The 15,582-nt window shown below is 38.0% G+C and overlaps 2 protein-coding genes across 9 annotated transcripts; both read right to left on the bottom strand.

Moving 5' to 3' along the window:
- Positions 1-169: 169 nt before the first annotated feature.
- LOC104747427 (uncharacterized) lies at positions 170-9,677 on the bottom strand. Of its 8 annotated transcripts, XM_087486877.1 has the most exons (5): positions 9,226-9,677; positions 6,643-9,145; positions 6,103-6,158; positions 5,640-5,761; positions 3,304-3,476 (listed from the first exon to the last, which is right to left on the bottom strand). In XM_087486877.1, the coding sequence occupies exons 2-3, from the start codon at positions 9,126-9,128 to the stop codon at positions 6,155-6,157; spliced, it is 2,490 nt and encodes an 829-aa protein (XP_087343003.1). In that variant the 5' UTR covers positions 9,129-9,145; positions 9,226-9,677; the 3' UTR covers positions 3,304-3,476; positions 5,640-5,761; positions 6,103-6,154. The 8 variants fall into 8 exon arrangements, 6 of the variants coding, with proteins under 6 accessions (XP_087343001.1, XP_087343002.1, XP_087343003.1 ...); XM_087486875.1 differs by lacking the exon at positions 3,304-3,476 and adding an exon at positions 170-623 and having other exon boundaries at positions 6,643-9,376; XM_087486876.1 differs by lacking the exon at positions 3,304-3,476 and adding an exon at positions 2,799-3,113 and having other exon boundaries at positions 6,643-9,376.
- Positions 9,678-13,463: 3,786 nt separating this feature from the next.
- Positions 13,464-15,462, bottom strand: LOC104747426 (3-ketoacyl-CoA synthase 9). Its single transcript, XM_010469052.3, has one exon. The coding sequence runs from the start codon at positions 15,142-15,144 to the stop codon at positions 13,609-13,611; it is 1,536 nt and encodes a 511-aa protein (XP_010467354.1). The 5' UTR covers positions 15,145-15,462; the 3' UTR covers positions 13,464-13,608.
- Between the last annotated feature and the right edge of the window lie 120 nt (positions 15,463-15,582).

Below are 15,582 nucleotides of genomic sequence, written 5' to 3'. Positions count from 1 at the left end.
GTTTTGGGTAGATTTTTAAATTATGTGTTTTTAATAGCAGTCGCCTCAACCGTTGTTTAATATTCTGCAATAGATGTTTGAAGAGTAGTAGGATACCAATTGATGTTTGTGACTAAAGTTGTAGCAGATAGAATCAAGTGTATTTTTGATCGAGGTCTTCAAAGTGGAATTGGGTAGGACCTTACCTTAGAAATCCAAATCCATTAATGTCCAACCATCATCAAAATATCTGAAATTACAAAAAAAAAAAAAACACCCAAATACAAAAAACAACATCTGAAAAAGAATAATCCACTTGAAAATAATAAGCAAAAATCCTCACAAAAACAAACAAACTTCACTAACCAACATCCCGTCTCAATATTTTTTAAATCATAGGTGAACCAAATTTTTTTGACCTCTTTCACAGATTTTTTTTTTTTTTTTTTTTTCTGGATCCTCTTTGTTCAAAGGTTTCCTCTGAATTTTGGAGTGGGTCCTTGGATTTTGCTCCTCCCACCACCTCCTTGAGCCGGGCCAACATCGAGAGGCTTTTGAAAAGATTTGTGAGATTTTTGTGTTTTATTATTAATTTGACTTTAGATTGAGAAAGTGAAGTTGCTTCTAATATGCGATGAGCCTACCTGCATACACCCCAATAAAAAAATCCTCAAAGAACCTCAACTATAATATACCATAGCAATGTTCAACATAATCTCATCATATCCAATACTCTGGATCAAGCTATTGTACTAAGAGTTGCTACACAAAAATATCAGAAATCAATACAATACAAACCACACACAAAGAACTTAAAACAAATAACAAAATGGTTAAAGATACACTTAAAAGAGGAAACTTTAAGATCTGGCATGTCAGAATTGAGATTACCTTGAAGACGGGTCCAAATCCATCTTCACCAAGTTTGTGAGTTGGGTGCAAATCTTTGATCACGGAAACTAACATGAAAGGAGACATATTTGGTGTTTTGCTTCTACTCAAATTACCTCCGTCTCAAAAACTTCTTCTCTGGTTTTGTGATAGAAAATTGACTGAAATTAGAGAATCAAAGAGAGATATATGAAGAAGAGAGAAAGAAGAGATGAGAGAGAGAGCCTAACTCGCCAATGTATTGCATTTCTACTCTGGTGAAAATTATGGCAAATCCATTACAGTTACACTCTAGCTTGAGACAATTATAAAGGATATGTTGGTGGTGATACACGGAGTATCTGATATAACGTGAACGCATTTGCGCTACTCTCTCTGTCTGTCTCTCTCTCTCTATGGGTTGAGGAAGAAAAACATATGGTGTGAAGAAGAAGAAGAAGAGCGAGATTTTTTACTTTTTTTGATTCGGTCCGCCAGAGTAAAGACAAGGTGACATTAAACCGAGAATAATTAACATTGGTTTAAAAATCTGAGCTGTATTAGTTGTTATATTTTGATTAGCTAGCTGTTTTAAATTAGGTGTCAGCTCTAGGTTTCTCTAAAACGCTGAAGTAGCATGCTGAGGGAGAGAGTTAGCCTACTTTCATATTATAGATTTTCTTTAGTCCACGCATGAGTAAAATTAGGTGAGCTGTATTAATGTTATAATTTGATAGGATAGAGTTTTTTACTGACGTGTCAACACCTGCTTCAATGTTGAAGCTAAGGTGTCAAGCTCTAGAGATAAACACCTTCATTTTTTTATTGTGTTGATTCTTATATAGATTTTATTGTCTATCGCGTATCCGTTTTATCCGTAATTTGTTATTCGTATTCGTATCCAAAAATTTTGGATATCCATTATCCGGATATCCGTTAAATATTCGATTATTCGTGAATATCTGCGGATATCCGTAAAAAATTATTTTTTAAAAATAATACGTATTTTAAACTAAAATATAGTGTATTTGTATAAATACCACATATTTTGGACAAAAAATACCGGATATCCGTATATAAATACCGGATATTCGTGAAAAAACAAATATTCATTTTAAAATTTAGTATTATCCATATCCGTCTCCGAATATAATACATGATATCCGGGAAAAAATGGATATCCGTTATTCGTTTTAAAATTTAGCACTATATGTATCCGTTTTATCCGCTATTTCACTATCTGTATTCGTATCCGTTTGTCCGGATATCCATTTTTTCGGAGCGGATCCGGATACGAATACGAATATCCGCGGATAACGGATAATAATCTCAAGCCTAATATCCAACATATTGAATCAATTCAACAAGTTTTAATACACATAGAGTTTTTCTTTTTTCAACATCCTCATTGCAATCATTCAACAATTTAATTATTTATTCAACACCTCCATTGTTGATGGTCTTAGTCTTTCTATTGCTTTACTCTACTTTTCTCTTTCTAGATAATATAATACTATGGACAGATAAGATTAGAAAATTGTATTTGTTCTAACATCCTTGACTATCTTGGTTAAGAGCATAAAAAAAGACTTATACTATATATTCATCTTCTTTGAATATACACTGTTCAAAGTAGTGAATCTAACCATGTCAGACTGGTCGATGCTTCCCAAAGACATACTGGAACTAATTTCTAGTCGTTTCGAGACATTTTTTGAGATTATCCACATCCGATCTGTCTACACCTTGTGGTAGTCTGCTCTGTCTCAACAATGTTATCTCAGCCGCTTAGGGAAAAAGCCTTCTTCCCATTTTCAATGGCAACCCTCGGTTTGGCGGGGAAGAGCACTGCATACTAAAAGAGTGTTGAGTTAAAAGAGTAAGAATTAATTGCTTGTAAAGGAAACAACACACAAAAATTTGATCACCGAGTTCACGGATAACTGCTATGTCTTAGGGGAGGACTCTTGCTCCCAAGCTCCACTATATGAAAGAGGTTACAGACACCACTAACTTGTGATGTTTTTCTTAGTTTATAGAATTTGGCACAAGAAGAACAAAGATCAAAGAGATACAACAACAACAAGAGTGTGCATCTGGACCTAAATCATCTTGTTCTCCTTTGCTATTTTTGTCTGGCCCAATAAGGCCCAATGATGTGTGTTTGTCAAACCCAATTAACAACAAGATTCCAGTTTTCCTCTTGAGATTTGAGACCTCTTTTGGAGATGATTATTTGTTGGCAAGTATAAGCGAGCAAAAATCTGATAAACAAAGGTTGTTGTCGCCGTTAGAAACTACTCATAGGTATACATACAGAGTAACTCTCAACACTCTTAGTTCCTAAAACACCCCGACCCATTTTTTCAATAATAATAATCTAATTAAATACTCCATAATATTTAATTACAACTCAAACAATAAACAAATAATAAATCAACATGCACAGCGGAAGACAAACCAAACCAACTTAATATAAATACCATATCAATTATAACCAATTAAAAACCAGCAACCTAACATACTTCTAACAAGGTTCCAACAACAAAATAACATAAACACAACAAAACAATCGAGAACCTAGATCATCCTCCTCCTCATCACCATGATTCCACACTACACATTACCTGTACCACAAACACAATGAGATGCATGAGTATTACCAAAAATACCCAGTGAGGCTATCCTCCCATCTACGAGTGTTATACACACGCAAATCAAGAGTACAACCACAAATAAAACATAACAAACCAGCCATTAAACTGAACACCGAATAACATATTCACCACACCTACATATCATCACACAAAACAAGTCATACAACCCAATTGCTCAGATAAGCTCATGGTCACGCACTCACCTAATCAAGCTGATTCTGACAACAAAAACAACCAGGAGAAAATATCCTTGTGTATGCAACAGTCCAAAAACGTCATACAACAAATCACACAACCAAAAACAACCTTCAAACAAACTGGACAGAAACATCAAAAAAAAAAAATAGTCTCAAAGACGACCCTAAAATAAAAAATAATTGTTAACTATCAAATCCCTCCGGTGAAAAGCTAGCCCTAGACGTCACGATCTCAGTTACAATATCCGCTGGTCTCGGTTCGCGTCTGAGACGAAGCATCTCACGATACAGCAGATAACTTCTCGATTATTAACTCAATCCAGATCCATAAAAAACAGAATCCAGATAAAAGGCTTATCGATAACTCCACCAAAACTCATTACCTTTGGGTACAATTTTCTATGTCGAAACCTATTTTCCCCAAAACCTAACAGTTCTGTCTCCCTTGCTTTACATACAAAAATCAAACCTCCCCTTCCTCACACCTCTTCTCCACAAACAAGCTCTCTTTTTTTCTCTCTACAGGAACGACCACAACCACCAAAAGAGAGTAGAGAGGCGTGAGTTATAGAAAAATCTAGGGTTCCATGGTTTAATCAAATTAAACCAGAATTTATCTAAACCGATACTAAACCGATTCCACCCAATTTCTAATATAAACTCCAATATTTCATTATTTTCTGGGAGACGGGTGTTACAATTCTCCCCCTCTAACAATAGATCTGTCCTCGAATCTGAATACACCTCCAACAATCGTCACAATGGTTCGCACCACCTAATCATCCGGTCTACCGACACCAGGACACCACTGGCCCCAAACCACCCTGACCCCACTAGTCAGCCCAAACTGACCCCACCGGTCAACACCATCCTAACACCACTGGTTCATACAATCCTTACCCCACTGATCAACAATTTTCTGACCCCACTGGTAAACACAACGCTGGCCCCCTCCGACCAGCACACCACTGGACCCAAACCATGCTGACCCTACTGGTCAGCCCAAACTGACCCCCCCCCCCCCCCCCGATCAACACCATCCTAACCCCACTGGTTCACACAATCCTTACCCCACCGATCAACAATTTCCTGACCCCACTGGTCAACACAACGCTGGCCCCCTCTGACTAGCAACCAGGACACCACTAGCCCCAAACCACCCTGACCCCACTGGTCAGCCTAAACTGACCCCACCGGTCAACACCATCCTAACCCCACTGTTTCACACAATCCTTACCACACCGATTAACAATTTACTGACCCCACTGGTCAACACAACGCTGGCCCCCTTCGACCAGCACAAAACTAACCCTCTGGGTCAACACAACGCTGGCCCCCTTCGACCAGCACAAAACTAACCATACGGGTCAACACACATGAACCCCGAGATTGAACCCCTATCAACTCCGAGATCCTTATCCGGTCACAACAGGAAATCCGAGATTGAACCCCCATCTATCTTAGAGATCTGCATCCGGTCGCTAAATTTATCCCCACGTCCTTGACACTTTTGCTACTAGAAAGTGTCTCTCAGCTACCAGAAACCAATATATATTAATACAGTCAGAAAAGGTTTAGTATTCTACAGGAGATTTGACAAGTGAAAGAAACATTTAGAAAAGCTATGTTGTTTTTAACATCTTGTGTTAGTAGTTGCAGGAGAAGGCAACGGTGGATGTGGCTTTAAGCTAGCTTGTTGAAGCTGCATGCGTAATGGAGAAACAGAGGGTGCAGCACGAGAAGCTCTTTTCTTTGTTGAAAGCTTTCCTTTGTTATGACATAAACCGTGGAAAAATTAGGTGCAGTCTTCGTTGATGGTTCCTCGAATCTTTGTAGGTTTGTTGAACCGTAAAAGTCAATAAGACTCAATTTTTGACATCTGATCCACCATTTCTAGTTAAAAGATTTCACAGCAAAGAGAAGAGATTAAACACACCTGAGAAAGCCACCTTATGAGGAGGAACCAACCACCAACACCTCAATGCCGACCTGATTTGCATATTTGACTAAAGCTTTGGCCACATCTTACTCCTCCAATAACATATCTTTGCATTGTATCTGAACAAGTTCCATTTCAAGAAAGCAAATTTTAAGAGAATAGAATCACCATTTGTTTGGCTCATCTCTGAAAGAGACAAACCCATCAGCTACCGAAAAAGGAAATAAGACTCATAAAAGAAGCATAAGGAACCCAATTTCTAACTACATCCCTAGCAATTTCAAAACTTTAATCGAATTCAACACTCAAACTAAACACAATGATTAGTATCAAATATCAATACATAGCAAACCTCACAAAGCAGACAATCAAGTAATCAATCTCAACACCAAAGTGATTCCGATTTGTAAATTACAAATTACAAATAAAATAGAATCAAAGACACGTTTGATGAGGTTACCTTTTTGGTTCCGAATCATCTTCATTCATCAAACACATAACAGAGAAGCTTCTTACCTAACAGAGAAGAAGTAAGTGGAATCGGAGAATGAAACAGTAAAAGTATATCCCAAATCAGCTCTCACCGTGAGAACAAGATAAGGGTAAATCAAAGCCCAGGGGATGATCATTAAGGGAGAAGGATCGACCCGAAGAACAGAGATTCAATGGTGGAAGATGATGATGATGATATAGAGATAATAGAGATTAAGAAGATTGTTGATTTTCATTGATTGATTCTCACTAATGAGAAAGGTTTACATATATCGTGTTTGCTAAACCAGATAAACAAACCAAAATACATACTAAACCGGATAATAACCAAAATATAACCAAACCAAACTATTATTCCTGTCACAATACTCCCCTGTTGAGAACATCCTTGTCCTCAAGGATGATAATCTCTATATTTGGTGATGAACCCTTGATATAGATCTCTGGTGGCCTTTGGAAATGGAACACTTCATAAGCACAAAGTTCAGCAAGAGAATTAGAAGCATACCTAACTCGCATCATATCGTATCTGGCGTGCATCTTGCGACTTTGAAGCTCAGTACTGAACTGCGTCAAATTGGTGTAAAGGCTGGCTTCAGGGTTCAGCAACTTGTGGTTCTTGGCGAATAATAGTTTAGTTTCTTTCTGGTGCTTGCTCAGCCTTTCAAGACTTTTCTCTAGTGTCCTGAAATCTGGAGGTCGTGGCAGTGATCCGTAAACGCAATTAATAGAGATCTTTGTGTCATTCTTTGCAGCACTCTTTAAGTGTAGAGCACCCCACATCGAGCATGACCATTTCCCATCTTCTGGTTGTCTTGGTGAGTGAAACATTCCATAGGAAAGGATTGTAACCATATGCCTTTCAAATCGGTCCACTGTGAAGTTAACAACCGCAGCTTCTTTGAGAGCATCTTCAATTCGTAGGGTAGACACAACGTAGCTCTTCTCCAAGTTTCTGAGATAAGTGACAAACATAGTGTTGTTGCAAGGGAGCATGGATCTGTCTACTATAGCTTCATGTGTCTTTAAGAACTCTAGAAGAGAGCCACTTTGACAGCTTTTCAGATTCTGTCTCACCTTTGTTGTTTCAAAAATTCTGCCCCCGATTTCCATCATGTTCTGAGATGCTAGAAATGATTCTCTATTTGAACCCATTACCAAGTACACACTAAAATAACCCTTCTCTCTTGAAGATGACGTCAAGCCGTAGGGTATGACTGTGAGTGGGGAAACATGATTTTCCATCAACAATGGGAACCATCTTCTACGAACACCAATTTCCAGCATCTGCTTAAAGTTTTCTAGCCACACATTCCCCTTTCTATGAACATGTCCAGCTTTCAAAATTCTCCATATCTTAACAACTTCACCAAGTGAGAATGTTTCAGAACTGAAATGACCAACTTCATCTAGTAATAAGCATACAGAGGCAACATCACACACATGGTGTACCCTACCTTTTTCTACGTTAACCAGAACATACATCTTTATCCAATTTTGATAGCGCATAAATTTTAGATTAGATTGGCTGTCCCCAGAGACAAGAGGCTGCTCTTCACCATCCCTAGAGTTAACTTCAATATTTTCAGCCATTTGATCCAGAAGTAGTTGATTACCTTTTAGTTTGTGTGCCTCTGACCTTCTTTTGAACTTGAATCGCCAAGATTTTGACCACTTTTGCTTCTTCTTTCTAGTGCTTAGCAATTCTTGTTGTTCCATCTCAGAATTTGCATTCACAAAACCTTCAACTAACGATATATCACCGGAGCATAACCTTGACCACGTTTTTAGACCAACCAAAGAACATATTGCTAACTTGTAAAGCTCCGTGGACTTGATTCTTTGCAACCACATACTAGGAAGCCATCGCATTAACCTCATAAGCATACCATGATTGTAACATTTCTCTATCCCTTTCCACTTATCATCTTCATTTAATACTCCACCAGGTTTCCACACATGGTTAGCTAGAGATAGTCTAGGGATTTGTAAACTTGTCAATCTCTGAGCTACAACCATCACTTTGTCATGAACAAGCATTTTAGTGGCAATAAACATATTACCGCCATGACCGACTCGAAACTCAATCAAGTTTGTACCAACATGTGACTTCAACCTATATTTTCTTATATGTCCTGAATCAACCAAACCCACACCAATATGTAACTGCAATACACTATTTCTAGTTTGTTCCGAGTCAGAATTTAGTACCTGAGGAAATGAAAACCTTTCAATATGATGCGATGCTTGGTATGACCTTGATTCTTTTTCTGGACAATCCCAAAGCTCCAATTTAGTTGGTAAACCACGTGGCTCCCATACACGATCAGCTTGAGCTATTTTAAATTGGTCCATTCTTTTCTTCCCATGAGCCGTCATAGTTTTTGTGAACTCTTTGTAGACACAATCCCAAATTGTCTCTTTAGGATCTTCGTTAACCAAAGCAGCTGCATCCTCAAATGATAAACCCACCATTTTTCCTCTCTTTGAACTGGCTTTGAACTTGAATTTCCATCCCTTAAGACTTGTTCTCCGTTTCCCCTTACTTGTTATTCTTAGAGGAATTTTATCAAACACTTGGTGTGCATTGATGTTGCCATTACCACTAGTTAATTGTTGAGGCAATTTCTCGACCTCCTCAACATATGAATCCATTTTAGGGTCATTCAGCACATCAGCAACAGAATCTACACCCTGTAAAACTGAGGCAGGCTTCAACGGTTCAATTAAGGGATATGAATTCTTCACCGTTTCCGCGAACGTGTCAGGATTCTTCACAACCTTCTGGATTTGATGAACTTCTTCTAAGACATCAGAAACTTGATCATCATCTTCACATTCCTTCATGAGAATTCTGACTCCCTTGTGCTTCAACTGATAATGACCAGGGATGTCGTGTTCCTCACAAAGTATACACAAACCCTTGTCCATTCTTTCGTAGACCTCCTCACATGAGTAAGGAAGCTTCTTTGGCTTATAATCTGACTTGATCATCGATTGTTGTTGTGTATCTGCCATGAAAACCAGTTCGAAGAACTCACTGCTCTGATACCAATGAAACAGTAAAAGTATATCCCAAATCAGCTCTCACCGTGAGAACAAGATAAGGGTAAATCAAAGCCCAGGGGATGATCACTAAGGGAGAAGGATTGACCCGAAGAACAGAGATTCAATGGTGGAAGATGATGATGATGATATAGAGATAATAGAGATTAAGAAGATTGTTGATTTTCATTGATTGATTCTCACTAATGAGAAAGGTTTACATATATCGTGTTTGCTAAACCAGATAAACAAACCAAAATACATACTAAACCGGATAATAACCAAAATATAACCAAACCAAACTATTATTCCTGTCACAGAGAAGAAGAAGACAACGAGGAGATATCCATTTTGTCTGGAAACCGATCAGAACTTTGATTTGTTTGTTCTCGTCAATTTTGATAAATCGATTTATCCTTTCCTTGTTTTGTTTTGTTTGTATCGAAAGAGAGAGAGAAGCAAATGAAGAAAAGAGAAAAAAAAAAAAAAAAAAAAAAACACCAAAACGTAACCAATGGATTCTTGACACGTTACCGTATCTCTAAGTATGTCTCTAAGTGCACTCCCATTGCACATATTTGACAGAGGATTAGAAGAATAAAAAAATTCAAAAAATAAGAAAAATGTAGAAAGATGTGTGGAAAGTGTCTCTACCCAGCACAATTAAGACACAGCATCTACAGCTGTCATCACTTGATTGGTTGGACAAACTAAAAAATAATTAAATAATTAAATAAAATTAAAAATATTATTGTTTAACTTTTTTGACACCCAATGGCTGTATAACGGATGGGAATGCCCTAAGTATGTTAGCGTGTCTCTAAGTATCTAAATTATCTGGGTAGAGACACAGGTCTCCGATGTTTATGATTAAAACTTTATTTTTTTTTTACTTTTATTATTAAAAAATTGGAGACATCCAACAGGTATGTGGATGGTGGTCTAAGACTCTATAGCATATGGATGGTGGTTTAAGGACATGTCCACTGGTTAAAATGAGATAAGTTCTCAATATATATTATTTTAATATAATATAATTATTTATTTAAAGATTAAATCAGAAAAAAGAATTCAACTAGTAATCATGTGACATGTGGTGAGAAATGGTTCTATAGATTCTCAGTAAGAATCGTTTCTCACTTTTCTCCTTATTTTTCTGTCTTCTCTCTTCTTTAATTATTGTTTATTTGTTTTTAATAAATGAACAACTGTCTTAGCAACTGTTTGAGAATCACCACTGTAAATGGTCTAAGACTCTAAAGGACTTCATATTTGCTCAAATATACCATGGACTTGTAAAATGACATGTTAGCAGCGTATCACAGAAATTGTAAAGGTGTTCAAAGGAGCAAAATGAATTAACTTAGAACTTGAAGTGATTACTATATATCGTTGTTGAATGAACTGATTTTAGTAAATGACATGTGATGCTTTTTTTTAATCTAGAATTCTATAAATGGGTAGTAAAGTTGAATTAAAACTTTCCAACGAAGTATCCTAGCCAATACAATCATCCAAACCAAAGATACATAAATGTGAACACATGGTTAATGAACTGATTCAAATTTACTTAATATATGATAGGTGCCAACTACAGGATTTTGCTTCGTCACAATTCCACAAGACCGCGCAGATTCTTGATTTTCGCCGAATGCACCCATATAGCCTCTGCATTCTGTAACCGCCGCACTGGTCTTTCTGGCTCCTAAGTCAAAGAAAAGGATTCTCTCATAGATGTTTTTTGGTTCAATGAACACAATGCAGTTCCCTTTCATTCCCGGAAGCGCCTTTGAGGAATAGCAGAGATTCCAGTCATTTCCAAGTCATTAACCCGAACCCATCGCCTTTGGTGTTCCTCTTCGAGCCTAAAAAATCTGCACCATGCATGCATATATGCATCACCATACCTTCCTGGCGTAAACCGTTGCACCAGTAACAACTCGTCTCCTGATACAACCAATCTTCTCATCAAAAGTTTCATGAGACTGTGTGACTGAACTGATCTCTGTAACACTGAATGAGGACTCGATAACATAGATGTCCCCGTCCAATCATATCAGCAACATAAAACTTGCCTTTACAACATAAAACTTACCTTTTTTTTTTTTTTTTTGAATAAAATGTAAAATTTATTCGAAAAAAGCTTTTTACATCAACATTTTTGAGAGTGTTTAAGTTGTTTAAAAATTAAAATCTATCTAACAGCTATAATAAAGGAATAGAAAAACTGGAGTTTATCTTGTGCCTAGCCACAATTCCATTGCAGCCCTGTGTTTGCCGTTTCCTTGAGCATAGATAGAGAGCAGTCTGTCGCGAACATTCCGGTCCAAGAGCTTGATAAGCAGAGGAACAGGGGTTGGGGTTTCCCCTTGTCTCCGGCCATTACGTTCCTTCCAGATAGTATGGACTGTGGCCTGGAAAGTATAGCGTAAGAGATATAAGGTGTCTGAGCTTTGTGTGGTATCTGTGAGTAGCGATAAGACGCATCCCCATACTGTTGAGAACCTGTTGGCTAAGAGCTTTGCAGTGAGTCCGGCCCATACTTCAGTTGAGAAAGGACAGGAAAAGAATAGATGGTCTCTTGTTTCCAGAGTGCACGAGCAGAGGACACATGATGTGTTAAAATTACCACCCTAGGCTTGCATGCGGTCACCCGTTGAGAGCTTATTCAGAGTTGCTAGCCAAGATATGAAAGTGTATTTCGGTGTTGCTAGAGAGAACCAGATCCCTCTTGCCCAGTCTGTATGACCATGAGACTCCCGAAGTTGCATCCAAGTCTCCTTGGTCGTAAACTTCGTAGTGAAACGACCACCTTTCCCTTTCCATAAGACTACATCGACCGCATCAGTTGTCCCGTGTGAACGTATCTCATCCAGAACAGACTCTATTTGGTTGAGATAGTCCACCCAGTGCCTTCTTCTTCTATGGTCTATCGCCTCTGCAACTGTGGCATGTAACGGTATTTCCATATCAATGCAACCACGCTGGCCTGTAATATCCAGTAAACAACCCAATCTGGACCACTTATCATGCCAAAAAGAGATGCATCTCCCATTACGAACCTCATATTTGACAAAATCGGAGGCAATGTGCCTATACTTCAACAGTTTTCTCCACATCCAAGAACCTGCTGCAGTATTTTCTTTAATCGACCAGAAGGAGCCTTTTCGCATAAAACTTACCTTTGAATGAAAGTATATCTCTATATGCTTTAAACCTTAACCGACCATGGAGTAGAGTCCACTTGCAATAACTCTCAAGTCGTGTTCTATAGTGAGGGCAATTCGTCGAGTCGAACACTGTACCACAAGGGAAATTTGAGCAAATTTGAACACTGTACCAGCTTTTGTTTCTATTTCTCTATAGCATATCATATGCTGCATATGGATGGTGGTCTAAGACTTTAAAAGTCCATGTACCAAACTCGATTGATTCATTACCACACGACCTTTTAGCCTCTGCGGTAAGACACAACCTTACATGGGTCATCTCAACTACATTATATTATATAACTTTTCCCACTAAAAGAAAAAATTGCCCGTTTTTTTGGATTTTTGTTCAAAAATTAGCTTAGCATTGCTTTCTATTTTCTAATTAAAAAAAAAAAAGAAAAGAAAAAAAGAAGAAGATATTTTAGCATTGCTTTCACAAAAGTAGCTTTAATCTTCAAAATATTTTTGGAGCCACAAGTTTGTGCTTGATATGCTTGCTTGGTACAAGGGCCCCGGCACTGATGTGTTACTTTTTATAATACCAACCATAAAACCTACTATAATTTAATTCATCCCCTTAATAGTACAAATCTTTTGCGTTTTAATTTTTTGTTTCTGATTTGTATTTGTAGAGATTTCAATGAATTTCTAAACCCAAGGTTTTGGTTTATAAATTGGCATACTAATCTTGTTATTATATATTAGGGAACCTGACGTAGTAATGATGATAATGACCCAATAGATTTTATGTTTGGTTCGTCATATGATCATTATCATAATCGCCAACTAGAAGATAGGGACACTAAAACACACATTTGGATCTCGAGATTGCCAGCAAATAATCGAGTGTCCTTTTCTTTTTGGAAATGTCGGTTTACTATTGTAAAGATTCCTTTTGCTTGGACACAAATCAAGTCCAAATAATGTGTTTGAGATCAAATCTAGGATTCTAGGTTTGTCAAAGAGTTTTTTTACCTTTGCTTTTACTTTGTTACATGATTCTAATAAAGTACCAATCTTTTTTGGTATACATAAAGTTCTACGCAACTGTGTATCGATTCGAGATGCCATAGAACAAAAGGTGAGGGTATAATAGTCAAGAAGCATCACATTTAAAGAGTACAAGAACTGAACCATTTTTAAAACAGGAACAAAGAACAATAAACCAGGGCAGAGTCTAACCACGTTTATGACAAACTAATGGTTTTTTAACTGAATCAGAAGTCGAGCTTAACCGGATATCGATCAATGCAATGTTCCCACGGACTACTAACCGAAGGCTTGACATTATGCAGAGCAACCCAAACCGCGCTGTTACACTTAAACCCACTTCCAAAAGCAATCTGCCAAACCCGGTTTCCTTTCTTCATCCTTCCTTTAGCCTCAATGTAAGCCAGCTCATACCAGATTGAACTCGAAGAAGTGTTTCCGAATCTGTGCAGTGTCATTCTCGATGCCTCGACATGTGTCTGCGAAAGCTGCAGATTCTTCTCAAGCTCATCAATCACAGCTCTACCACCAGCATGGATACAGAAATGATCAAACGCAAGTTTGAAATCAGGAATGTAAGGCTTCAGCTTAGCATTAAACAACTTCTTTGTAACCAAAGTCATGAAAAACAGAATCTGCTCGCTTATAGGTAGAACCAAAGGACCCAAAGTAGTGATATTCGCCTTAAGCGCTTCCCCAGCTATAGCCATAAGATCTTTCGACAAAGAGACACCAGTCTTGCCATTATCATCTTGTTCTTGGTAAACACAGTTGAAAGCCTTCTCAACAGCTCCTTTATGAGTCCTAACCGTATGAACCAACTTATACTTAGACCGTCTACGATCCTTACCCTTATTAGACAACAAAATCGCCGAACCACCAACACGAAACAAGCAGTTCGGAATCAACATAGCCTTCTTATTCCCAAAATACCAATTCTGAGTAATGTTCTCAGTACTAACCACAACAGCATAAGTATTCCTATGAACTTGCAACATATCTTTAGCTAAATCGATAGAGATAACACCAGCACTACACCCCATCCCACCAAGGTTAAAACTTTTAACATTCCCTCTAAGCTTATACTTGTTAACAATCATAGCTGACAAGGAAGGTGTAGGATTAAACAAGCTACAGTTGACAACCAAGACACCAATATCCCTAGGGTTAATCTCGGTATTCTCGAAAAGCTTATCGAGTGCACCGAACATTACCTGCTCTGCTTCCTCACGCGCCGCCATCATCGTTGGACGTGGAGGGATACAATGCAAAGCCTCAGGGAGATAAGTCTCTTCTCCTAAACCAGAACGTTCGAGAATCTTTCTCTGAAACTCTAACGACGACTCATTGAAATCTTCAATCAGCTTAGAGTGATCCATAAACTTCTGATAGTTAACCTGAAGAGTCTCTGGAGGAAGGTAACAAGAGTAGTCAACGAGGTACACGGATCTGGGACGGCTCATGATGTAAACGGTCGAGCCAAAGACAGCTAAAGCAGAGAGGACGATGAAAGCTACGAGATTGTATTGGAGGTGAAGCCAAATCTGGTAGAGATCTTCAGTTGTTAATCGAGAGATCTCTGTGACCAAAACCGCCATTAAAGGAACCAAACAGAGCTTGAAGAGATGAGTAATCAGATAATGGTAACCTAGCTTGACGTATTTTATGTTGACGCTTTGTAAGAAATTAGGAAGCTTTGGTCTTTCGTTCTCCGTTCGGATCTGTACGGATCCGCCATTGACGGGCTCGTTAGCAGCTTCCATGGCTTGTGGTTTCCAATAAAAAAAAAATGTAACCTTTCTGATTGAGAGAAGATGTGTGTGTGTGTAATGAGAGATTGAGAGAGAAATGGGTAAGTGGGGTTTGATAGGACTTTTGAATCAGTGAAGTGACGCCATTGATGAACACGTATGAAGAAGAGAACAGTTGATCTGTCGAAAACTTGTGTTTTTAGAGAGAGAGAAGAACAAAAGTGTTTTTGGTTTTGTGTTATTTGTTTTTTTTTTTTAACCTTTGTGGTGTGATGTGGTGTGTTTGTGTGCGTGTGTATAAATAGCAGCCAAAAAGGTATAGTATTTTTGTTATTCACGAGTGACATATCAATGATAAAGGTAAATAAATGTGTGATGTGATCTTTGGCTAGCAATTTATTAAGGGTCAAAGTCCAAGTAGGAGGAAGTGAGTATAATAAATTTGCCAAC

The sequence above is a fragment of the Camelina sativa genome, chromosome 15, assembly GCF_030686135.1.
Source record: "Camelina sativa cultivar CO46 ecotype springtype chromosome 15, ASM3068613v1".
In the NCBI taxonomy this organism is placed as follows: Eukaryota; Viridiplantae; Streptophyta; class Magnoliopsida; order Brassicales; family Brassicaceae; genus Camelina; species Camelina sativa.
Note: the sequence above shows the minus strand (reverse complement) of the source record. Positions and strands in the feature narration are given on the sequence as shown.